Below are 25,698 nucleotides of genomic sequence, written 5' to 3'. Positions count from 1 at the left end.
TGTTTCTGATGTTAAAAAAATAAAAAAGTGAAAAATACAGTAATAGATACAAAAAAATTATAGAGGGAGGAAATTATAAGAAAATAAACTAAAGAATAAATAAAATAAAATTGTTCTCCTGGGATTCAGTATGAAAGTCTTTTAAATAATGGATATCAGAAAGCATGCATTTCTTTTCCATTCTTTTATTGTTTACAAACAAACATACTGTACTTACATCTGTGCATGTGTCAGCTTAGAAGAAAACATTGTAAACCACTCATGATATATTCTGCAAAAAGTAACAGTTGCTGTTGAAATAACTGGGCAGTATTTCATTACAAAAAAATAATTTTAAAATATAAGTGCTGAATTCAAATATGCAAAGTTTGGTCAACATCAACAAAGGCGGCAGAATAAAATCTGTGTTCAGATCAATAACTGAATATTCTGTGGTCTATTTTTACATTCTAGTACAATGGAATATATAAGTGAGCATCTTCATTTTTTTTATATAAAGTTGTTTTTGGTCTTACACATGGTTGTCCTTCAGCTTTAGATAATATTATTGCACTCTAGAACCTGATGGTCTCGCTAAAATGATCATTTCTACATAGTCCTTCACAAAATAAACTTTTGGTTGTGCTCTCCTTTCAGTGCATCAGTTACAATCAGCAGAGGAAAACAAAAATTATGATACAGTTTCTTTCTGAGAATAACATCAGCAGAGAGCCTAGATCACATGACTTTATTATCAGCCCTAAAAAAATAATAAAAAAACAAATATAACGTGACACACAGAGCAATAATACAGCAGATCCTGAATCTCAAAAGAGCTGTATTACAGTGAAAATTACTTTAAATATGTCAGATGGCCAGTGCACACGGTGAAGAAAACAATATTCATCATATATACATGACATGACAGAGCAAATCAAAGATGTGTCATTATTGCTCATTGTTTCGTAGAGTCATGGATCTTGGCATCCAACTAAATCCTTGAATTATGTATTGCCTCATTCACTTTGTGCATGTTACTCATTCCACTAAATTAAAGAACAATTATTAAACAGTTGCAAGAATGTAATTGTGGATCAATTACAATGGGCTTGTTACAGAAAATTCCAAATTTTGGGGCCATTAAGATTTTTTTGAAAGAAATTAATATTGTTCAACAAGGAGGCATTAAATTGATCAAAAGTGAGAGTAAAGACATTTATAATGTTACCAAGCATTTCTATTTCAAAAAAGCATTAATCAAAGGATGCTGAAAAAGGCATAAAGGTTTCCACCAAAAATATTAATAATAATAAAAAATGTTTTTGAGCACCAGATCAGCATGTTAGAATGATTAGGACCATGTGACACTGAAGACTGGAGTAATAATGCTGAAAATTCAGATTTCCCATCACAGGAATAAATTCCATTTGAAAATATATTAAATAAAAAACTGGTATTGTAATAATATTTAACAACATTAGTTTTTACTGTACTTCTGATCAATTAAAAAGCAGCCTCTGTGAGCATAAAAGACTTCTTGACTTCTGGGTACTAAATGTAATAATACAAATAAATCAAGTAATTCTTTTAACATTTATCACTAAGGTTTTTGATTTTGGTATTCAACATATTATGGTAATAATCAATCTTATTTATTTTTTGGAATGTGCAAAGTGAGAGTATAAAGATCAAAGAAAATATGTAACCCACATGACCAAGTAAAGAAAAGGATTTTTTCATACAGTTTTCTGTTGTCTTTTAACTATGCAACAATCTTTTTTTTTTCCAGTAACAGGCATGCAAACTAGTATTAAGCAACCAATAATAAAACATCTGTCAATTTGGGGAGGGTGATGTCATTTCAAAAGCTCATTCAGTTGCACCAACCAAACACAACAGCATTAGCATGATACACAAAACATCGCATAAAAATATCACAGAGTTTTAATGCCAAGCAGCACAAAATTCTGCACTTTAAATCATGATTGGAAGAAAAATAAAGACAGAAAAAAGAAAAGACATTTTATTATACACAATTCAAGTTCAACCTAAAACAACTTGCTGTTCACATTGAGTGGATTTCAGAATTGAAATAAGGTCCATGATATTGTCATTGTTATATGTTCATAAAAAAAGGAGTGAATTGCAGTCAGCAAGCACTGACAATGACATCATTATAGCATGTTGTCCTGTTTGTCCCTTTGACCATAATCCTCGTGTGGTCTTTGCAGTGCCATCGCTAAAACTTCATCAGAACGTCTCTCCTTTGAAGAGGGTTGTTGACTTAAGCATTATTTAAGTGCATATCTGTATATTATTTTGCATATTTTGTGCTCCAGCTGCCCCTTCAGATCTGTTACCATGGCAACAGGAGGCGATATAAGAAATCACCCAGCCCTGTCACTCTCTTAATGATGATAACTTTCTTCCTCCAGATTTGAAGTTAACAAAGGAATGCAAAAGTACTGGTGCGTCTTCAGTCCATGCTCGTGTGTGCTTGTACACATGATGTACACAGTGCAGAACATGCAGATCATGTAGATTTTGTGTGTGTGTGTGTGTGTGTGTGTGTGTGTTTAACAGAGTGTGTGAGAGAGGGCAGCCGGCTGAAATGGTCCTGACTACATGTGAGGATGCGGCGCACTGAGAAAATCACTGAGACACAGAGACAAAGAGAACAACACATTAGACTTCTTAAAATTCCCATCTGTTGGAACTGAAACTTTTTTAATGCAACCAATTTTTGCTGTTTTCAACACTTTTCTAAAAAATATAAATGTTCAATTAAACTAAATAAAAAGATACATTTAAATTCATATAAATTTCATTAAATACATATAGTGGCCCTTAAATATTTTGATGTTTAAACATCTGTGCCACTGTCTCTTTAAACAAAATAAGCACACTTTTCAAGAAAATGCTTCATGAAAAGTTAGTATATTTACAATTATAAAACAACAAATATAAATGTTCAAAATTAAGATGAACTATATATATCCAGTAAAAATGACCTTGCAACCAGTTGGTTAAAATTAATTGAAAAAAATGTCTTCAAAAATGTATATTGATGTCTAATGCAAATTCATTTGTGGACTCATTGTGCAAATGTTTTTTTATTTTATATAATATATATAATATAACACTTTATATCTTATTTGACGATAATTAAACTGAATTAATAATGATTTTATAAAATTAAACATTATTACTTATAATGTAATTTGCCTCCCTGAAAGATCATTAGAAACAACCCCATCTCAAATAAAAACGTATACGTATCAGTATTCAGACATGGTTGTTGGTTCAGTATCAGCACAAACTGGAACACAAAGACTGTGATTTCAGTCTGAATTACTATCGTTACAGCTGATGGTCAGGGACCTGGAGCAGAATGCAAAAACTACACCACCTGGCACAATCCTAAAAATAGCTTGTATTCCCAACCAACAGAATAAAAAGATGAATGTAGCCAAACTGTTTTGTCAGCACTGAGCAGAGGGAAAAATATGAATAGCAGCAGTTTGTAAAGCGTACACACCTGAGTATATTTGGTAGCTGTGGGCTCTTGTAGATGAACTTGTGTCTGTAGCCCAGAGAGCTGGGGAAAGGGATGAACTGAACCTTATGACTGTTCAGACTCTTGCTCTGAGCCGCCAAATCATATAGCTGTGGATAAAATATTATTATTATTATTATTGTTGCTACTGCTACAGAGAAGAACAGACCATTTAAAAAAAAAATGCATTGACAGCTACAATATATAATATATAGCAATAATTTGTTCTGATAATAATAATAATAATATTTATTAATAAATAATACAGTTATTATTATACTAGCTATGAGTAGCATTGTTGTTTTATTTTATAAAGTGCAATAAGGTTTGATAATATTAATGAAAGTAATAAAGTGATAGCAATGGTTTATAGTGAATGGTTTATAAGTTTAGATTCTTTCTGAATCTAACTTTTTATTATTGTGTTTGTATATTGTCAAAATATTCCTGTTTAATGTTGTTTAATTAAAAAAAATAAAATCGTACATGCCATATGTGCTTAAAAACAGTCAAATCTACCAACACAAGCATCATCATAACAAGCGATCAAATTATTGTGGTCCAAGTATAATGAGCCTATCAGCCATTTTACAATAGCTCTGAATATGGCTCATCCAATCTGAATTTAGAGTCTGAAATATCCATCTTATAGTTTTAAACGAACCCTCTCATTATCTGACACCAATGTTTTACCTTCTTTCCTAGCTGGAAAGGTACGACTGTGTCATCTTCTGCGTGCAGTATCAGAACCGGACAGGATATGTGGTTGACACTAAGAGACAAACGGACACAATTCAGTGGTTTGAGATACTCCAAACTCAAAATATGTACGATCTTATAGAGATTCAGGACTTAGATCTGTTTTTTTATATAGGACCTTCCACTAGAGGTTTGTGTAATGAATTACATGATCACTTCATCTATGACTCAAGGATCAATGCCCACATGTGGCTGAACACTAAAGCGATCTATTTATACATATGCACATTAATTCTGTTTCTAAAACAAGTTCTCAGAGGAAGATGAAATCGCTAGCATGTGAAAACGCTACAGAACAGAGAACCGAGATGATTATCTCAAAACAGCTGCAAGGACACCGTGCTGTATAAACACGCAAAAGTCTTCGTAGGTGGACACAGAGTAAACAATCACTCACACATAAACTTACAGAGAAATATAAGACTATAAGAACCTACTTTTCATCACTGGCAAATCGGATATCATTTGCAGTTATAGAATCCAGGAAGAACCAGTCAAAGCCAGGTAGATATCTGTAAACCTGTTCAAATGAATATATAAATGTTCAAGATTAGTTATGTTGATTTGTTGCACAAAGGCAATAGGCTATATGAGATTGAACAGGAACTTGATTTCTCACCATAGAGAAGGGATGGCTCTTGGCTTCCTCTCGGATATTGGTAAAGGGTGACTCTAAAATTAGGGCGTCTGGGGGTGTTCCTGTAAGCACAAAGGAAGGAAGCCTGCATCCAAACTTCATGTTTAACAGTGGCTCACCTACAGGCTTATGTAACTTAAAGACTGATTAGAAATGCTTGGCAATTACATTAGTTCACTCTTAATCTAGTTAAGACAGGGCCTATGAAAGCTCGTCTATTTCTGAAACGTCAACACAATCGACGCTTATGTACTAACAAGAAACGAAGAAATTATATTGTGGGGTGGTGATGGCACAGTGGATAAGACACATGCCTTTGGTGTGAGAGACCCGGGTTCGAATCCACTGTGAGACACCAATGTGTCCCTGAGCAAGACACTTAACCCCTAGTTGCTCCAGAGGCGTGCGACCTCTGACATATATAGCAATTGTAAGTCGCTTTGGATAAAAGCGTCAGCTAAATGAATAAATGTAAATGTAATATTCCTAAACTCTTTCTTTTTCAGGACTTATCCAATTTTATTTTTTTTGATGATTAAAAATCACTTTTATAACTTAACATGTTGATTTGGTGCTCAATAAATGTCTTCTTATTAAATTCTTCTTATTATTTTTTTATTAGACATTTTTGTAACATTCTCTTTGTTCAATTTAATGCATCTTTAATAAACAAAGTGTTCATTTCTTAAAAAAAAAAAAAAAAGATAGTAATAACTTTTGAAAAGTACTGTATATTGACTATAGAAATTTCCATGACCTTTTTTTTTTTAAATCTCACTTTTGGATTTTCAAGATTTTCCAGGACTGTGTAAATCCTGATCATTATTTAGTCCCTTTATGATCACATTTTCCTCGTGGGGACATATCCACAAGAAGGTTATGCTTTTCTTCTGGGGACATTATGCATGAGTTCTGATGAATAATAATTAGGTGGCAGTGTTCATACATGCATTCAAAGTGATTTGTAAATGGTTGCTTGCCACTTACAGATAAAGCCACTATTGGGAGTTTCTGCTTGGTTTTAAACTGTATTTTCACACTGCTGACTACTATTTGTTTTCAGTTGCAACATCTCAACCTATAAGAAAACACATGAATGTATGTTCACGTACCCCTGTCACACAGACGTCTCACGAGGTTAGTGGCCACTCTGGAAAAACAGGAATGTACAGCATCAGCAAGAGTTCAAAAATACCACAGGGAGTTACACAATCAATTCCTTTATGTCAAAGGACAACTAAAATGTTATTCCAAGAACTAGAAAATCCACATCTAGAAAAAAGAACACCATCAACAGTGCTCTTTCAGATGGCTCAGGCGAGTTCATCTCACCCTGTGCCGAGCGAGTGACCCCAGATGTACAGGGGCTTCTGGCCAATCCGCTGCTTTATCCACTGGTAGAGGAAGAGAGCATCTGACGTCATGCCTTTCTCAGAAGGGCTGCCCTCAGAGTCCCCCCAACCTGCAAAAATAAACAAACCCATATGGTGCTTCACTCCGAGACTGGGAATGGGATTCTGACTTGAATGATAGGACAGTGCATTAAAATTGACTCCCAACATACCTCTATAATCGAATGTGACTACATGGTAGCCTAAGGAACTGAGAACCTGCAGAGACAAGATGATTAAAAAAAAGTGTCTAACATTATGGAGTTCTTTCAAATCTTAAATGTATAATACCTTTCAAAATTTGGGATTGGTAGATTTTTTTTTTTTTTTATGTTTTATTTTGCTCACCAAGTCTGCACTTCTTTGACAAAAAATACAGTAAAAACTGTAATATTGTCAAAGATTATTACAATTTAAAATAACTGTTTTCTGTTGAAATATATTTAAAAATGTAATTTATTCCTGTGATGGCGAATCAGAATTTTCAGCAGCCATTACTCCAGTCTTCAGTGTCACATGTTGCTCTTTCAGAAATTATTCTAATATGCTGATTTGGTGCTCAAAATCAATATAAATCTTATGTAACATTACTGCTACTTTTTCAATTGAATGCAATTCTTTGCTGATTTCTTTCACATAAAAAAAATTATTAACCCCAAATTTTTGAAGGATAGCGTAAATTCAAATGTTTTACCTTGTACAGCTGAACTCTGTGATCCCCTCCTCTGAAACACACACAACCACACTTAAATAAAGTGACTAGAGAACTGCATTCAATGAACTGCAAATCTTTCAAAACAAAAATGGTTACAGAGGAAACACTGGGCATCATACATTAACCGACTGAGCATCACATTCTACCAGACTTTCAAATCATTCCAAACACAACAGACTCACACAGAAACATGTGGCTTATTGCTAGAACACACATGACAAATAAAGGAAACATGTTTTCTAAAATCAGCTCAAAATATCAAACAGGATTGATCTCCGACGACTGGACACAATCACAATCTGTGCACATCATATATTACACGACTTGTGGCCCCTGTCTCTTCCAGCCAGGGGCAAAAATCTGTATATTCTGCAAAAGTGCATTCCAGCCTTATCTCCCACTGAATTATTTTTGACACCGAGTTGGTTTTATAAAGTGGTGTTGATCCCCTGAGGTCCCTGAGAGTTTGTGTACCTTGTTCCAGCATTGCCATGGAGATACAGGATGACTGGATGACTGGACTCGAAGCTTTTGCCATACCATTCAGCATCTTTTGCCTGAGCCTCCCTCCACATCACTGAAGGTATTGTGTGCCTGAGAGATGACAGGATATACAAAAGAGATACACAGCTGTTACAACACTGCTTCCTACACATGAAATGGTGAAAAAGAGGACAGTAAGTAGACATGGTAGCATTCAAAAGTTTGAGGTTGTCTCTTGTTCATGAGGCATTTATTTGTTCAAAAATACAGTAAAAACAGTAATATTGTGAAAAATTACTGCAATATCAAGTAACTGTTTTCTATTTTAATATATTTTAAAATGTAATTTAATATATTTTAATTAAAATGTAATGTCAAAAATCATTCTAATGTGCTGATTTGATAATAATAAGAAATGTTTCTTGAGCAGCAATTTTGAGAACAGTTAGGCTGTGTTACATTTTCGTGGAAAATCGTGATACATTTTGTTTAGGATTCTTCTGAAAGTTCAAAAGAACAGCATTTATTTGAAATAGACTTTTTAGTAACATTATAAATGTCTTTACTGCCAATTTAGATCAGTTCAATACATCCTTGCTGAATTAAAAAAGGAAAAAACAAACGTTTGAACAGTAGCGTATTCTTTTAGGACTGTTCACTTCACCAAGACTTCATTATCAATACTGAATCTGACAAGTGCACAGACAAGCTTATTTATGCAGAGAAAACTACAGCATCAGCTGCAGGAAGCTAATGTGGCCCTTCCCACTGTTACTCAGTAAAAGTCAAACACAAACACACACACATTCACACCCAATGGCCAGCAGCCACAGGCCCTTGCAGTCCTCTGTCACCACGGATTTACACACTTTGGGCCATAGGCTATGTTTCAATAAGTGCAGCACTTTTTCTACGCCTTTCAGAAAGACAGCCATGCCCATAAGGCAGATAAAGAGGGACAGAAACCTGTAGGGTAGAGAACGTGAGGACAGAGAGACAGACAGGCACAGGCAGAGAGATGAAGAGTGGAGGCAGGCCAGACTGTGTCTGTATTTTAGCTGTAATCTGTGTCTGTGCTCTCACCACACTCCAATGTTGATTCCCTCCTCTGGCTGCAGGTAAAAGTTGTGAGTGTGATTCAAGCCCTGATCCTGTGGTCTCTTCAAATCTATAAAATACGGCACTCGCACTGAAAGAGAGAGACAAAAAGATACCAGTCAACATGAAACTGAATCCAATGTATTTCTGAGTTAAACAGGTAGAGTAAAAAAAGTATTTTCCATCGGGAATTGATGGGATGGATAAAGTTATTGTATTTCAATTATAAAATTGTAATTTTTTAAATTAATACTTTTAATCAGCAAGGATGCAATAAATTGATCAAACATGACAGGAAAGACATTTATAAGGTTACAAAAGATTTATATTTAAAATGAAAGCTATTCTTTTCAACAAATCCAGAAAAAAATGTATCATGGTTCCCACAAAGCAGCACAACTGTTTGACAAGTGTTATTAAAATTGATAATAATAAATGCTCTTGAGCAGCAAATCAACATATTAGAATTATTTCTGAAGGATCATATGACTCTGAAGTCTGGAGTAATGAATGCTGAAAATTCAGCTCACAGAAATAAATGACATTTTACAATATAAGGGTCAATTTTTTGAAATTTAGATTTATACGTAATCTGAAAGCTGAATAAATGACATTTCCAACTATTGAGGAAAAAAAAAAACGCTTTTAAAGTTGTCCAAATGAAGTGCTTAGCAATGCATATTACTAATTAAAAATTAAGTTTTGATATATTTACAGTAGGAAATGTACAAAATATCTTCATGGAACTTGATATCCAACTAATTTTTGGCATAAAATAAAAATGTATCATTTTGACCCATACAAGGTATTGTTGGCTATTGCTGCAAATATACCCCAGCGACTTAAGACTGGTTTTGTGCTCCAGGGTCACATATTACAATACGATATTTTCACAGTATTACTGTTTTTCAAATAAATGCAGCCTTGGTGAGCAGAAATTACTTCTTTCCAAAACATTTTTTTTTAAATTCACAGACACCAAAATTTTTATCAGTAGGTACATACAGCGGTCATAAAAGATACGCTTAAAAATTGCTCAATTCTACTGTAATTATCAATTCTAATTTGACACAAAGCACATGACGTTCTGTACAACGCTAAAAAGTGTAAAGATGTTCTGTAAAATACAGTTCAGTCAGCTCCTGATGAGATTTAAGATGGGTGAGATTTTACATTCTCTTCAATAAAGATACACCTTGACGAAATAACAAAAGTGTTTATAATATTAAAGAACATTTAAATTACAAATAAAGTTATCATGCTGGTAAATTCTTCAAACTGCCATGTCTGGTCAGAGAATTTGAAACAGTCATGCAAATTTAAATTATGACTGTTTTTGCGACAAAAAAAAAAAAAACCTGACTAACATTAAGTTTAAGAACCGAAAGTGTGCCACAAGCTTTCTCAGGAGACAGATTTCTCTCTGATTACAGCAGACATGTGGATGCTTACAGTCACACTTTTACACACATTTTGTCCATATTAGCTCAGACTGCAAACCGAAGCACAATCTAGTGTGGCGAAACACATCAGCTGACAGAAACAGTGTGTCACTGCTGACAATGCTAATGCTAACATCAGCCCAAAACACCACAGAACATGACTAATATCTGTGACAACATAGGAATTATCTGATAAAACTGAGAGGCGTGTGTGAGAGGCTGCTGAAATGAGACAGGACCTCAGCAGCAAACAGAGTGGGCATTTATCTGGACTGATGGATGAATGATGGCTTTGTTTGATAGATGCAAACGGCAACTGTACATCAAACTTTAATGTTTCAAAATGTCTTATTAAATGTCACAAGGTCTAGCAGATTCTGTTCTGTGATGGACATCACTTTAACCAAAAGACATTTATATTGCAAAACAGGTGCTGAGGCACTAGTTCTTATGGACAAAGTAGAGAATGTTGGTCATTATATTGATCAAAAGTGACCGTAAAAACTTTCACATTGTTACAAACGTGAGCAACCGGAAAGTTTCTTTACTAATTTTCTGCTACAGTGTGCAGTTATTATATCTTGAATACAAAAGCGTGCTGGATGTGTCTAAGAATTGTTCTGAGCGTGTTGAATATTTCACAGGGAAAAATGCAGAGTAACAATCTCCTTGGATACTACATTTCCCTTGAGGCTAAACGCCCTAAGCTCTTCCTTTCACTACATATGCAGCAGCAGAAAATTATAGAAACTGACTCATGTTACAGTATTAAATTTAAAAAATCAACAGGAAATACGGTAAATCCAAAATAATGACAATTTACATGGCAGTTTAGCCTGAATAAACAAAATGCAAATGGCAAAATGACTGGTCTAAATATAAAAGGTTAAACAGGTCAGGCTAGATAGTCAAAATTAAAAAAATATATATTAACTAAAACGTAAATAATCTAAATAAATCAGTAGTTTACAAAGATAGGCCTAAATACTTGTCAAATTTAACAAAGACACTCACAAATATTTATAAAGACTAGATTAAATGTTCAAAGTGCTAAAAACACTGACATAAGTTTACTAAGACTGACCAAGTCACTAGTCAAAGATAACAAAAATATGTCCATGAAAAAAAAAAAGAAAACCTTTAATAACTCTGACATGTCTGAATGCCAAAGTATATAAACACTGGCATACATATCAATGTTTACACACAATGTTTGGCCAAAATATTCTCCAGTTAAATAAAAATTGGTTGCAAATGCTCACCAAAGTTTAAAAATACTAATTTTGCTTGTATTGATGGACAGACTTTGATGATAAATGGGATGGCAATGTAGATTCCCAACAGCCAGATCAGTATCCTCCTTAGCCTCCATATCAGACCACCCCTGCAGACACAGAGAAGAACTGGTTACATAAAATACGGATTAATTTAACACACATAGTAAATAAAGTAATAATTAAATCAGTATTTTGTCCTATTCAACAAGACATGCAGTGAATGGTTAAGATCAACATTCTCTCAAATTCAATCGGCTGAAAGACATTAGACAGTTGAAGCATATATTATGGCAATATTAAATTGTTTTTTAATGAAAATCACATGGAAGGTTTGTCATGTGTAAGTACAAGATGTGAACAAAAGTGTTCATTTGGGAATGTTTTCAGACATGCTCTTCTCTTTTGAACTGAAGGGTTAACGGTCCTCATAACATAGCCCGTCCTCTCTCGGTCTCTCTCACACTCAGAGATCAGACAGTCTGCATCTACTATTTTGCAGCCAGCAGTGACCTCTAGATTGTGCCGGGAGTATAAAGTGTCATGATTAAAATTAGAGAGAAAGCAAGAGATCACTGAGTGGAACAAACTCACCCTGTCTGACTTACTGCCCTGAGCTCTACTGTACTTGTTTGCGTGTGCCTAATATACAAATTAAAGTGTGCCTTTCCGATTCTAGGAGGTTTGTGGTGAAAAGCTGCTTTGTTAAGCTTGTTTCATTTCCTTAACCTGCATAAGGAACTTTTCCAACCCAACTCATGAGCAGGGGATTACTTAAACACTCAGGTACTAACACATACACACACACACACACACATTTGTTTTTGTGAATTGTGGGGACATTCCATAGGTGTAATGGTTTTTATACTGTACAAACCGTATTTTCTATTGCCCTACACCAAAACCTACCCCTTACAGGAAACTTTCTGCATTTTTACTTTCTCAAAAAAACTCATTCTGTATGATTTATAAGCCTTTTGAAATACGGGGACATGGGGAAATGTCCTCATTAATCACCTTCTCCTTGTAATACCTATGTCATACCCATGTCATTATACAAATTTGTGTCCTCATGTCACAAAAACACGCACGTACACACACACACACACACACACACACACACACACAGGTATACACATGCAAGCTCTCTCATACATATTATATTTATGTAAAATTGTATAATAGTTTCCACAAAAATACTAAGGAGCAGTGCTGTGCAATTAATTGAATTTGATTATCATGCGCATCTCGTCAGTAAAGCCGGTTTCGTGATTAGTAGTAAATCGCCATCGGCTGCTTTCAGATACTACACAGAGCCGTAGTTCTCTGACAAGCTAGGCCTAAAATCGATAATCGAATTCGATTAATTGCACAGCCCTACTAAGGAGCACAACTGTTTTCAACATTGATAGTAATAAATGTTTCCTGAGCACCAAATTAAAAAGTGAAAGAAAGTGAAAGTGAAGTGACGTGACGTGTGGCCAAGTATGGTGACCCATACTCGGAATTTGTGGACTGCATTTAACCCATCCAAGTGCACAAACACAGCAGTGAACACACACACACTGTGAACACACACCCGGAGCAGTGGGCAGCCATTTATGCTGCGGCGCCCGGGGAGCAGTTGGGGATTCGGTGCCTTGCTCAAGGGTCTCACCTCAGTCGAGAGCGCTGGACATTCACTCCCCCCACCAACAATCCCTGCCGGACCAGAGACTCGAACCCACGACCTTTGGGTTACAAGTACGACTCTCAATCCATTAGGCCATGACTGCCCTATTAGCATATTACAGTGATTTCTGAAGGATCATGTGACAATGAAGACTGGAGAAATTGATGTTGAAAATTCAACTGCGCATTACAGAAATAAAACATTTCAAAACATACTAATATTTTACAATATTACTTTTTTTACCAAGTATTTTAATAAAATAAATGCTTAAGCATAAGAAACTTCTTTAAACAGCAGTGTATATGCTGTATACACTTTAGTTTCTTCACGGTAAATGGCAACCATAAAGGTGCAGTCATATGAAACCTCGAGAATATTCCTAAAACTATTAATAATTCAGAACTGAGAGAGTCAGCAAAGACAGGACATGAAGAAGATAGAGAATGTCCCAGACAGGGTGAAAGAGGAGTAAAAGCAATAATCCAGGAAGTGAGCCAAAGCTGAGCATCCTGTTTGATCCGGCTGACCCTGGATCAGTTCCACCATGGCATTTAACATCCCTAGTACGACCTTTCCTCTGACTCCTTCAGAGTACACCTGCTCACTTTGATCAACTAATACTGTACCTAAACATGAAGAACTAAAGATAGGTCAGAATTTCAATTTATAATGTAAACAATTGGAACAAACTAAAAAGAATAAATTGTTTTCTCCGTTTAAACGAGTAGTAGAAAGAAGACAGGAAATGGTGGAAGAAGAGTATAGAGAACTCAGACCCACATATCAATGTGTCAGCATGCAAATAACCAATAACCCATATCTCTAACTGCACTTGTAACTTGTATTATACTTATTCCAGGTGATTAATGCAGCAGGCGGCTGATCTTGAGTTCCCTGCAGAGATAAGACGGTATGGTCACCTGGCAGTGAGTCACAGAAGGTTTGATCTGAGTGTGTGTGTGTGTGTCCATGTGGTGTGTGTGAGAGTTTCTGCTTGTAAGTGAGAGTGCAAGATGATTGCGATAAAGAGAAAGAGAGCAAGACTACTGTGCAACAGCAGAGCTAAATACAGCACACACAGGCTGCACTGAGACTCATGCTGTTTGTGTGTGTGCGTGTGCATAAACTTGATGTTGATATATACTTTTGCATCCAGTACAATAAGCCATTTATGTGTTTATGTGGCTGGTTAGGTTATAAGATTGTGCAGTTCTGTGCTTGTACACTGTTTTTGCAGGTACATATCTGCACAGAGCGTCCGAACCAGAGCTTCAATACCTTCAGGGTAACACTAATATGTTAAGTCATGCGGATCCAATGCCATATGGGCATTATTACGGCTGTCTGGTCATCAGGAGTCCAGACTGCACTGGGACAGAGTGTTTCTGACTAGTGCATCCAGCAAAAAGATGGGAAGGAATGAGAGAAAACAGGCTAAAAATATTGGTCAAAAAATATTAACAGAAATATATTTAACAGATTGGATAACAGAAAGTTTGTTCATATATTGAATGAAATGAAACATATTACACACATAATATACTGTAGCATACAGATGTGCTTGTACACTACCGGTCAGCCAGTTTTTATTTTTTTAAGAAACTAATACTTTTATTCAGCATAGATGCATATATTTATTAATAGCGACGGTAAAGGCTTTGAAATAAATGCTGTTCTATTGAAATTCCTATTCAAATCAAAGAATCTTTAAAAATGTGTTACCATTTCTGCAGAAATATTAAGCAGCACAACCATTTTCAACACTAATAATAATAAGAAATTTTGAACACCAAATTAGTATATTTTCTGAAGGATCATGTGACACTGACTTTTCCAGATCATGAATAAATTACATTTTAAAAATATATTAATTATTAGAATATTTCAAATGAATGTAGCCTTTGTGAGCAGAACACAATTCTTTCAGAAAAAGGAAAAAAATCTTACTAACCCCAAATTTCTGAACAGTACTGTGCGTGGAGAGATGGGAAGGTTTACTCAGTTTACAATCATGTCTTAAAGCATAACATGTATCATGAATCACTGCACTGATTCATTTTTCAGTGCTGATTAACTTTGTAATTTGAGCGTTTTGGTTCTGTTCTAGTGCACCTCCTTGGTCATTTACTTCCATTTGTGTGTGTTTGTGTGTGTCAGTCTCTGTATTTGACAGGATGCAACTCTCTAAAAATAATAACCTCCTACACACTACTCCTACACACCCAAACACTCATACACCACAACATTCAGAAACACACTCTGAAATCACCAAGTCAAGGGCATGCATCTTAAAATAGAGACGAGCTCTTAAAACTTTAAAAACCACTAATGAGTTTATTCAGAATTCGCAAATTGGCAGCAGTCTTCATACCATATTTATGAAGACATCAAACTCTGAGAAGACCATCGTAGTTACCTATTAACCTATTAATAACCCATTAGCAATTAATTCAGAATTTATAAAAGAGAATTCCCCCTCACTCCATTTCCTTAGTCAATCTGAAGCCTACTGTGACATCATCAATGCTCAACCAATAAAACTAAGCAGTTGTTTGACTACTATTTAGCCATTTTAGTGTAATTGCATATACCTGGCATTAACCATGCAGGAACAATTAGACCCTAAATGCACGTCTGATTCTACATGAATGAATGATTGGGTCATTTTCAGGTCAGCGTATTTGGCAAAGAACAGATGCATAATTCTGTGTATTACCAGAGCAGACAGGCAGTAAGATCCTGCTGTACTGAATGATAAGCCTACTTTAGGATTAATTGAATTATGCAAGAACACTGAAGTATGCAAGAAACAACCTAAAAAAAACATTTCATACCCATTCTACAATACAACTATTAGATCCCAGTGATTTTCTCTGTATGGACAAAAAATACTGTATCAATATATCTTCTTTTGTATTCCACAGAAGAAAGAAATTCAGGTTAAGTTCTCCTAAGACTTGTTTTTGACACATCTCATGGGAGTTAGATTCAAACGTATCTTTTAAGACCAAATAAAACCAGCATATTACTCTGATCTTGAAAGTTGCAGTTAGATCACTTCCACTTGAAAACATCACAGGAAAACTTTTTTTGTCTCTTCCTTCTCTTTCTGTCTGACGCCACAGGCTTGCCTCATGTCTGCGGGTACCAGACAACAGCTTCTAAGTGGCAGACGTTGGCATAGGATATGCTTTTAGAGCTCTTAGCTGCAGATGCCCGGATCAATGTCCCAAATATCCTGGTATGGCTGTAGAGCACCGACTGCCAAATACTAGCTCTATCAATGACCATGATCAATTAGCGGCCAAAGCCCTGACTGCCAAAAAAACGTCTGGACGGAGTTAAGAACATAAATATTTTTACATTATATTGCATAATGCTAACAGATCAGTAGTTAAAACACTAACAAATAATTAGCTAGAAACACTAACATTGAGAAGGTTGGGGTTGGGAAGAATTTTTTAGCATCTAACATAGATCTGATATTGTTCCACAAACATCAGCTTTTTTGCATACATTCTGAGCCACTTCCAAATGTGGTTTGACAGTGAATCAGATACATATCTGGACATCTGACCTAAATTTAAACATACATATCCATTTTCCGTTGGAATTCAAAGCCCCCACAAGGTGAGGGTGACAAGTTTGCCCATTAAAATAGCTTTTCTCAATTACTTATTGTGAAGCAGACATACCCCAAAAAACTCGCAAAAAAATAAAAACCTGTCTCTATTTCAGAAAACATCAGATTTTCATAACAAAAATGTAAAAAAGGATTAGATGTGAGACCAGGACAGGTTTACAATCATTGGTTAAACTGTGCAGAAAGAAGATGATCAAGAAGAAGCAGTAGAAGTAGAGAAAAGCAGAGCACTTTCAAAAACCTGCAGCTACAGCTACATGTAATAGATTATGACAGGTCTGACGGACCAGACTCTCTAAGAGACACTGAGAAACCGAGTTCTGGTAACACAGTTTGAGGGAGGAAGAGGACTCTAATGCTTCCTGCTTTTAACACAGCAAAAATCGGTGTCTTCTGATAACATAATACAGGAAGTACTCTGATAGTTTCCCCTGTTAGACAAAATGAAATGGCATTCATAATGCATTTAACTTTGGTAATGTGACATATTTACAGGGGAAACTAGCTTTACAGTGGTAATTCCCCTCTTACTGAATACTTCGGTTCTTGGAATAAATGAATCAAGACGTGAATCAGAGAATTTATATAAAGGCATCGGAAACTGAAAACAACATAACATTTAAAATAATATTCACAAACATGATCAAAGACATTTATTAAGAAAGTATTTCCTGTTGTCTTTAAACAACAGCTGATCTGGAATTGCATGGCACACATTCTGCCCTCGTATCGAACTATGTAATAATTATGTAAATGGAATCAGATAAGGCAAAACAGACATGCGAAGGATACATGAAACTGTAGACACTGCACTCCTAAGGATAAAAAAAGAGATAGACACGAGCTATCTCTCCGGCTCTCTACTTCCTTCCTCGCTCCTTTCATCCTCCCTTACACTCTTCTCTTCTTTCACTCATCCTAATGAGTGTCTCTGACCACTCAGCGGAGCTTAGAAGAGCAGTTTTGACAGAGATGCCAGAGTTAGTTATGGCTCTGTTCGACCAAAGATCAGTCTCCTTCAAACGGCCTCAGGAAGGACCACCACCAACCCAGTTTAGAGCGGTGGAAAACTACATAATTATATTCAATATCAACAAATGGGTGGGTACCTCAATGACTAGTTGACCTTAAGGAAGCTTGCAAAGGTTTGGTTTAAGATTCATCTAATGGAGGGAATCGAGGTTTGCACTGTTTGTGAACATTTGTATGGCTGTGAAATCTTCTCTGAGAAGGTGCAAACTGTGTAACAGTGAAATCACAGCACACTGTTACCATGCTAACTACAGCAATAGAACAGAAAAACTGACTGAACTAGTGGATATTAGATGACTAGTTGCCCAAGGTGACCTCACAGCAACTTCACTACATTAACACACCCTCGATTTATTTCTCAAGATAAGTTATTGTCAAGATATGTTTTCAGTCCTCCTGAAATCTAAAAAAAGATTTCAGAGGATGACACCTTGTCAAGACTTATTTTTCCTATCAAACCTGACACACTTTCCCAAGAAGAGCTAAAATAAGACACCAAATTGTCACGATTAGATGCCTCTTGGGCCTATGTTTGATCTAGAGCTCCTGTTCCCAGAATGTAAGAACAGACCAGAATTTCAGGTTGAAATGTGCAGTGTATAACTGACATGGTTTAGAAGGAAGCAGGGGTTCATTATTTAGGCTGAAGGCTAGTCCACCCCTCTTTTAAATGGATGTCTTAAAGAACAAGAGAATGCAACAAACCAACCTATTTTAAAAGATCCCATCAAATCAAAACTGACATTTTGTGGCTTTTAAACGTTTTTGTCTTTTAGCTTTTAAAGTCTTGATGAAACAGAAATAGCAACAGATCTTTTCTTCCATATTGTCACATACATCCAGGTGAAACGGATAATCAAAAATAAAAAAGGACTGAGAGAGAAAATTATGACATTTTAAAAAATGTAAATAAAATGCTTTTTGGATGAATCATTCACAATAAAATCAATAACATGAATTTAGAAAAGAGATATGCTGAATTTTCATTTCATGCTAACTTTAAGTCATCTGTTGATAATAAAAAGAGAGCAGGTACATGTATTTAAATGTGCCATCATTGTCTATTTCTGTCACTGTCGATTTACTGCTGTCTTTAACATTTGATATACAGAATTTTACAGGGGATTTCAGCTAATTTAATTTCACAGATTCTGTGAATTAAAGCTAAACTGACCCTTTTAACCTTGAACCCGGCCTGCCACACAAGGGTCACTGCAACCAGACTAACCAGCGGCAGCTCCGGTGTCGGACACATGACCGGTTCCAGCACCCAATACCCCACACAGCACCGGAGGAGAGTCTGATTACTGCGCCATCAGATACAGTGCAATAGTAGAGTAGCATTTCAGTTCAAATGAGATGTGATGGTAGAATTTTACAGTACCATTTCCTGCTAGTGTTTCATGCTAATTTGGCAAACAACGTCTTATTTAACAGGGCATTTTCCAGGTTTGTTATACTGGAATGTTTCGTAACATCAGCTCAGTTGCCCCTACCTGAAATATTATGTAACAATATTGTAGTTAAGAGCTGTAAGTGTTTCCACATACAGCTAAATCCCACTATAAATCACATAAAATAGAGCATATAACAGCTCAGGCCCATTTATTAAAAAGAAGTCTCATGTGCTTACCAAGGTTGCATTTATCTGATCAAAAATACATGAAAATATTGTAACATTATAAATGTCTTTACTGCCACTTTGACCAATTTAATGCGCCCTTGCTGAATAAAAGCAATATATTTTTTTTTCTCAAACTCTTTTGAATCGTAGTGTACATTAAGCAAACATGAGACACAGGTCTCTAACTGACCGCAATTCACTCAGTTACTATTTCCATGTGACATGGCAACCATGAAACCTAATACAATCCTGTTATCTTAAAAGCATTTTGGGGTTGCAACCCCCACCAGCTGAGAAGCACTGATCTGTGGGAAATTCTCCAGGATCCCAATTGGCAACATGTTCTGGCAGTACATAATATTTCTTTGCTGAGCGTACAATGTTATACCACCATATTGCTGGACCAGAATGTCCAACTTCCTCCCACTTTGATCTGCAGAGCAAGCCCTGGCTGAGAAGAATGACATCACTAAACATACACCTGTTTAAACTCAGCCTTGGCAAGACCAAACAAACTGGAAAAGTGTCTAGAGCCTTTGTATTTAAGGCCTAATATTGTGGCTGAAACATGAATCATGTGCAACAATATGCCTGGACAACAGCTGAACACGACTGTTCCCACCATGCATCCTCCTACAGTGATGCAATCTTACATTATTTATAATATAGCAGTAAAAACATGAATTGTATGACTCAGCTCTGCTTTGAGGAAACCTACAAAAGATATCACCTTGCTTCCACTTTAGCATTTAACCATGCATTAGAAAAATAACTCTCTCTTTGCATGTAAGGGACCTCCGATGGGCTCTAAACAGGGCTTTCTAGATTTTTCCACTCGATTGAGACAGAACTAAAGCAAAGGAGCTACTATGTACAAGGTCGTGAGATTTTTTTTTTTTATTCAAAAAGCACAATACTTGTTGTGACAACTGTACCTCAGATGTATATATAATGTTAATATAAAACCATATTTCAGGGTTTGTCATCTGAATTAAAAAATTAATTTACAGTAAAAAATGCCTGAAAAAAGTTCCCACAAGCAGATCAGACCTCAAGAAAGCTGACATTCTTGTGTTTACAATTTTTTTTACTGAAACAATAAGTTTAGACAAGATATATTAATGGTTTTGTCCCATATTAATAAAAAATAAATAAATAAACAAATAACCTAGTGCAAAATGAGTCATCAATATTTTGGGTTTTCCCGAACTTTAAGAGTACATTACCATACAGATGGCTTTAAAGCTAAATGATGTTGACAGGCCACAAAACTCTTATTTAGTCTTCACATGGTTTTTAAACTTTGCACAAATATTTCAAACTTACACACATCTGCCATAAGATTGCCATACTATGAAACAATCATTTCACACCCCACCCAGAAGTTGCTGATTTAGTTTGGGACAGCCTAAATTAACTATTTAGAGTCTCAAGAGAGTCACATGAGACTGTGATTCAATCAGAGAGAATAATCTATGCAGCTTCATGCCTCAAAAGAGTTTCAAGCCACTTGGATTTGACAAGAATGCATGTAATATATTAATAAGCATCAAACAGGACTGTGTGTTGAAAATACATTAGATGATGCTGAAAATGCATAACTTAAAAACAACACAGAGCCATGGTTTTTAACTTTAAGAGTCAATGTAGAATATATGCATCTGGTCATTTATATATAACACAGTTACCTGCCAATTTTAACTATGAACTGATTTTGAACTAATGCAGAATTGTTAATAAAAGTTATTATACGGCTAGATTGTGTTTAAAACTGGGTCTGTACAAGTTGAAAACACAAAGATAAGTTTTTGCAAGCTTGCCAGAAACTTATACTGGTAAAATCGGGTATATAGCCAGAGAACATCAGTGCCACCTGTGCAGCGGCAGCTGTCAGTCTCACCTCCTGTAGCGTCTCCCCATCGCTGTCCCCGGACCTCCTGGATCAGAAGCAGCGTCTGTCTTTTTGTGGCACTGCTTTAGATCGGAGCTGCCGTCCAGTAGTGTAACGTTACCCGTGAACGAGCTGTCATTGTCTGCACTGCCTTTTCGCTTTCGCATCACTGAAACGTGAAACAGCACAGGTAAACACACACACAGATGAGTCTGGAGGTATTATACTACAGTCCCGCGCGTATCCTCGCTGAATCGAGCGGAAGAGCTGCGGGAAAAAAACGGTTGTTCCGCGACGGTGTGTGTGACCCGGTGTTTCTCCTCCCGGCGATTGTTACATTCAGCACTTTTTCTCCCTACATTGTTTTGCTGGAGTCGGATATCTGCAGAGACCAGCTGATTCAGCGCAGCCTCTCCCCCCTCCGTGGTTCCGCTCAGCCAATCACAGACAGCGGCTCAGCCCACTCCGACGCTTCAACAGCCAATCACACAGCGCTCTGCTCCGCCAACGACCAATCACACAGAGCCGTAGCGCCCTCTCTCGTTCAGTTAAATCGTGTAGTGTAGGGTTGCCAGATCAGCGGAAAGTTCTGGGTTGTAACATGTAATGTAAATTTTTTTAATTACATCTCTATAAGTATGCAGCAAGAGTTAATGCTTAACTTCTAACTCCAGAGGGCGCTGCACGTTTTTTTTTCTTCATGTAAAAATGTTACCTAACATAAAAAATTAAGCGATTTATTTAAAGAGATCTGGCAACATCGCATTTGTCCTATAGAGATTACTTCCGTACAGACCAAACCTGCTCATCCTGCTATACTGGGCCACTTAAAACATGTCAGCTGCAGTGTAATTATAGACAATAAGTGGCCTTGCCACGTTTTAAACAAATAAGTCTTAGATTTCCTCTTTCTCGGTGTAATTTAGTGCATGCGCTAAATATATAATAACACGAATGGTCTGTGATAGTTTAACTATCGAGCAAAACCATCGCACCCTTGCCCATATCAAAATAAACAAACACATACTGTACAAGTTAAACTGCAAAGGGATACAGGAAACTGTATTTTAAATTTTGTAAAAATATAAATGCACATATTAGGGAAGATTACTTCCAAAACAGCCTCAACGTGACAGCACGATAATCAAAATAATGCATAAAAACATTCGTATAAGTATCCGAGTCCATGCATATGAAGTTGTAGTCATGAAATCTGTATTATATGAATCATAAAATCCAACCTGTTTATTATGATGGAATTTCATCGTCGATGTTTTGGCAGGACGCGTGGACTAGTAAATTTTTCCAGTGCATTTCCTCTCACGTGACCAAAACACAACAATTAATGCAGCGGAAGGAGCGTGCAAGCTTTTTCTTTCCACACTCCCAAGTGGTTGACACGTTTTTTCGAATGAATGATGGTGTAGGCTATATGAAGATTATTAAATTAGATTGGCCTATGCTATAATATGTAAAAAAAAAATAGATAGATAGATAGATAGATAGATTGATAGATTGATAGATAGATAGATAGATAGATAGATAGATAGATAGATAGATAGAACATTTTATTTTTTTATTTTTTCTATAAAATAAAAATCCCTATTCTTTATATTTTTATTAAGTCTATGTCAAAGAAAATATATTAGAAATATTTTATGTAGATGTAGAAGGGCAATCCCCCCTCTAACCTTATTTAATATATTTATTATTATGACCTTAATTTAAATTTATTTATTAAAAAACGTAATAACAGGGAAAATGTTCTATCCATGGTGTAACAGATTAAACTACTATAACAGGTTAGATTAGATTTTCAGAACAGTGTCACTTTTTACTAAACTCACATTGTATGTTTTGAGTAGTTTTGTCCAAAAGGCGGCAGTATACCATCACTTCTGTCTGCAAATCCACCGTGAAGCAGGGCAATCATTTCACCCAATCGCTTATGTACTTGTAAGGACTTTTAGGCATATGTACTTTTAAAAACCAATATGTGCCATTTTGTCAAAAAAGGTACAAAGGAACATTTTTAGCTTTTGTCCTCTTAGGGTACTGCCCCATTGGTAGCTTTGTACCTTTTTCCTGATTGTGTACCAAATGTACAATATGATACGGTGAACATATTCACTCTAAACTGCTTCTACTAAGTGATACAATTGGTTTATGTTAGCCCAAAAAGGAAAGGAAAAAAAACAAAAAACAAATCCTGTCAGAGCCCACAGTTAAATACAGAGTCTGAATGAATACATGTTGAATGATTTTATGATTTATAGGGTCATCTAATACTCAGTCTACAGATAAGGAACGTATGTCTCCCATCCATTAGCTCTAGTGCCTTTCTCTCCTGAAGCCATTCTTCTCATTGGGACTGTTTTTAACACCCAAATTAAAAGCAGTTACTGTTGTTCATCTGAATGCTATTGTATGTGACATGTGGGTGTATGAGGCATCCACGTCCGTCGAAGCCTCTCCTCCTCTCTAGGGTCGACGTGACTCGTGAAACGTCTCTCCATATTGATGCTGACAGAATTTCTGTTGCTTTTGTGCAAACAGCAGTCAGATTTGGCTCTAAATTACACGTTAACGGTCCTCTGATCCTTTTCACATCTCCGCTCAAAGTGCAAGCCCTCTTTTAATATGTCACATGCTTGAGTGTCATTTCTAAAGGCTGCTTGAGTGCGTATGTGTGTGACTCACTCTCATTAATCTGTCCCATGCTGCTCTCTGCTTTATGAAGTCCTGATTGCCTGCTCATTGTTTTCTCATTCACTTGTTTGAATACCCAACCTATAATCAGAGCTGTAAAAATAAGGCATTAAAAAGGCATGCTGCCATTTTCATGGTGACACTAACAAAGTACATTTGCATTCACACTGACTTTTTACTCATTTAAGCCATCAAAACTCACAATACCCATCAGAACAATCTGCAGGCTTCAGCTCAGAGTAAAACTGCATTATGGTGTTAGAATCTGAATTAAACCGTGGCAAGTGAAGAGGAGGGGTTGAATGCCCTCAAATACGCACTCATCTCTCTCTCTGTCACTCTTTCTCTTCATCTTTTCTTATTTCTTCATTGTGCACAAAGCTAATGATAACATAGATCTCTGATTCCAGTAATTACAGTAGTTTATCAGAAGGAATATCCGGATGACAGCATGCTCCCATGATGAATAGCAGAATGGAAAGTTTGAAAACAAGCTTCAGGCTGATTTGTCCAAGCTCTGCTACAGTTTCAGTATATTCTTAATCAAACTTAATGGTCTGTGCTCAAGAGCTGTATGGTGGAAGGCTAAAATTGACGCTTTAGCCACACTTGGAAAATATAAAAAAATAATATCACTGCAATAAAGTCTGAAATATCAAACCAAGGAATAAGCAGCATTCATTTTAAAGAAAGACGAGTGTGCTTTTCAAGCAGAACATTTCACAAAAAAAGTTTTAAGAATTTTAAAACATTAGATAAACTGTCAAAACAACCAAATTTTGATGTCACACTTAAAAAATGTAAAATTATATTATATTATACTGTTAAAGCTAACTACATTATTGCATTAAACTAGATAAACTGTCTAAACTGATAAAGAAGTGGACAAAAATTGGACACTTTCTAATGATAATATGATGGAGTGATACACACTGTAAAAAAAATTTGAGCCAACTTAAAATTTTAAGGCAACCAGACTTTTTGAGTTCTTTCAACTTATACTTTTGTAGGAGATTCTCAACTTTTTGTTGAATAAACTTAAAACAACAAGTTGAGAAAACTCAAAAATCTGCTGAAGCTGGTTGCCTTAAAATTTTAAGTTGACTCTGACTTTTTTTTTACAGTGCATGCAATATAAACTAAAATGACTAAACATTAGTGATATATTCACTAAAACAAAGTTAATGGTTTGAAGTTACTGTCTGCAAGTTATTGTAGTTCAGAAAAAAAAAACATATTTGCAAATGCCACTTGATATTTGAAAAGAATTCATTTCATAAGTGTCCAAATACTTATTAGGGCCACTGTATGAAGGCCTATACTTATATACACTACTGTTTATGTATAGTTAAAGGTTGGTAATTTTTTTATGTTTTTGAAAGTCTCTGCTTACTGAAGTTGCAATTATTTGATCAAACATACAGTAAGAGTAGTGATATTGTGAAATATTATTACAATTTAAAAAAACGTTTTCTATTTTAATATATTTTAAAATATAATTTATTCCTGTGATGACAAAGCTGAATTTTCAGCAGTCATTTTCTCCAGTCTTCAGTGTCACATGATCGTTCATGAAATCAATATGCTAATTTGGTGCTCAAAAATAATTTCTTATTATTATCATCAGTGTTGAAAACAGTTGTACTGTTTAACATTTTATGAACAGCATTTATTTGAAATATAAATGTTTTGTTATCATGTTAACGTCTCTACTGTCATTTTGTGATCAATGATATGATATAACGAACATGTCAATCCACTGGACACAGTAGGTCTATATACATTTTAATGGT

At 35.7% G+C, this 25,698-nt stretch overlaps 1 protein-coding gene across 1 annotated transcript; it reads right to left on the bottom strand.

The window, feature by feature from the left end:
* Positions 1–1,988: 1,988 nt before the first annotated feature.
* Positions 1,989–22,543, bottom strand: LOC306850585 (lysophosphatidylserine lipase ABHD12). The gene is made up of 14 exons (XM_079386282.1): positions 22,438–22,543; positions 21,206–21,365; positions 11,323–11,444; positions 8,604–8,709; positions 7,512–7,631; positions 7,017–7,047; positions 6,496–6,541; positions 6,264–6,393; positions 6,044–6,081; positions 4,914–4,993; positions 4,732–4,814; positions 4,229–4,307; positions 3,518–3,645; positions 1,989–2,634 (listed from the first exon to the last, which is right to left on the bottom strand). The coding sequence occupies exons 2-14, from the start codon at positions 21,361–21,363 to the stop codon at positions 2,601–2,603; spliced, it is 1,155 nt and encodes a 384-aa protein (XP_079242408.1). The 5' UTR covers positions 21,364–21,365; positions 22,438–22,543; the 3' UTR covers positions 1,989–2,600.
* Between the last annotated feature and the right edge of the window lie 3,155 nt (positions 22,544–25,698).

Source organism: Barbus barbus, assembly GCF_936440315.1.
Source record: "Barbus barbus genome assembly, chromosome: 30".
NCBI classification, from domain to species: Eukaryota; Metazoa; Chordata; class Actinopteri; order Cypriniformes; family Cyprinidae; genus Barbus; species Barbus barbus.
Note: the sequence above shows the minus strand (reverse complement) of the source record. Positions and strands in the feature narration are given on the sequence as shown.

What these genes read in the sequence shown, in the direction of transcription:
- LOC306850585 (XM_079386282.1), bottom strand. Translation starts at nt 21,363, where the DNA reads ATGCGAAAGCGAAAAGGCAGTGCAGACAATGACAGCTCGTTCACGGGT. An exon ending in ATGGGGAGACGCTACAGGAG is followed by an intron (nt 11,445 to 21,205) that starts GTGAGACTGACA and finishes CTGTGTCTGCAG; the next exon opens with GGGTGGTCTGATATGGAGGC. An exon ending in GGAATCAACATTGGAGTGTG is followed by an intron (nt 7,632 to 8,603) that starts GTGAGAGCACAG and finishes GTCATCTCTCAG; the next exon opens with GCACACAATACCTTCAGTGA.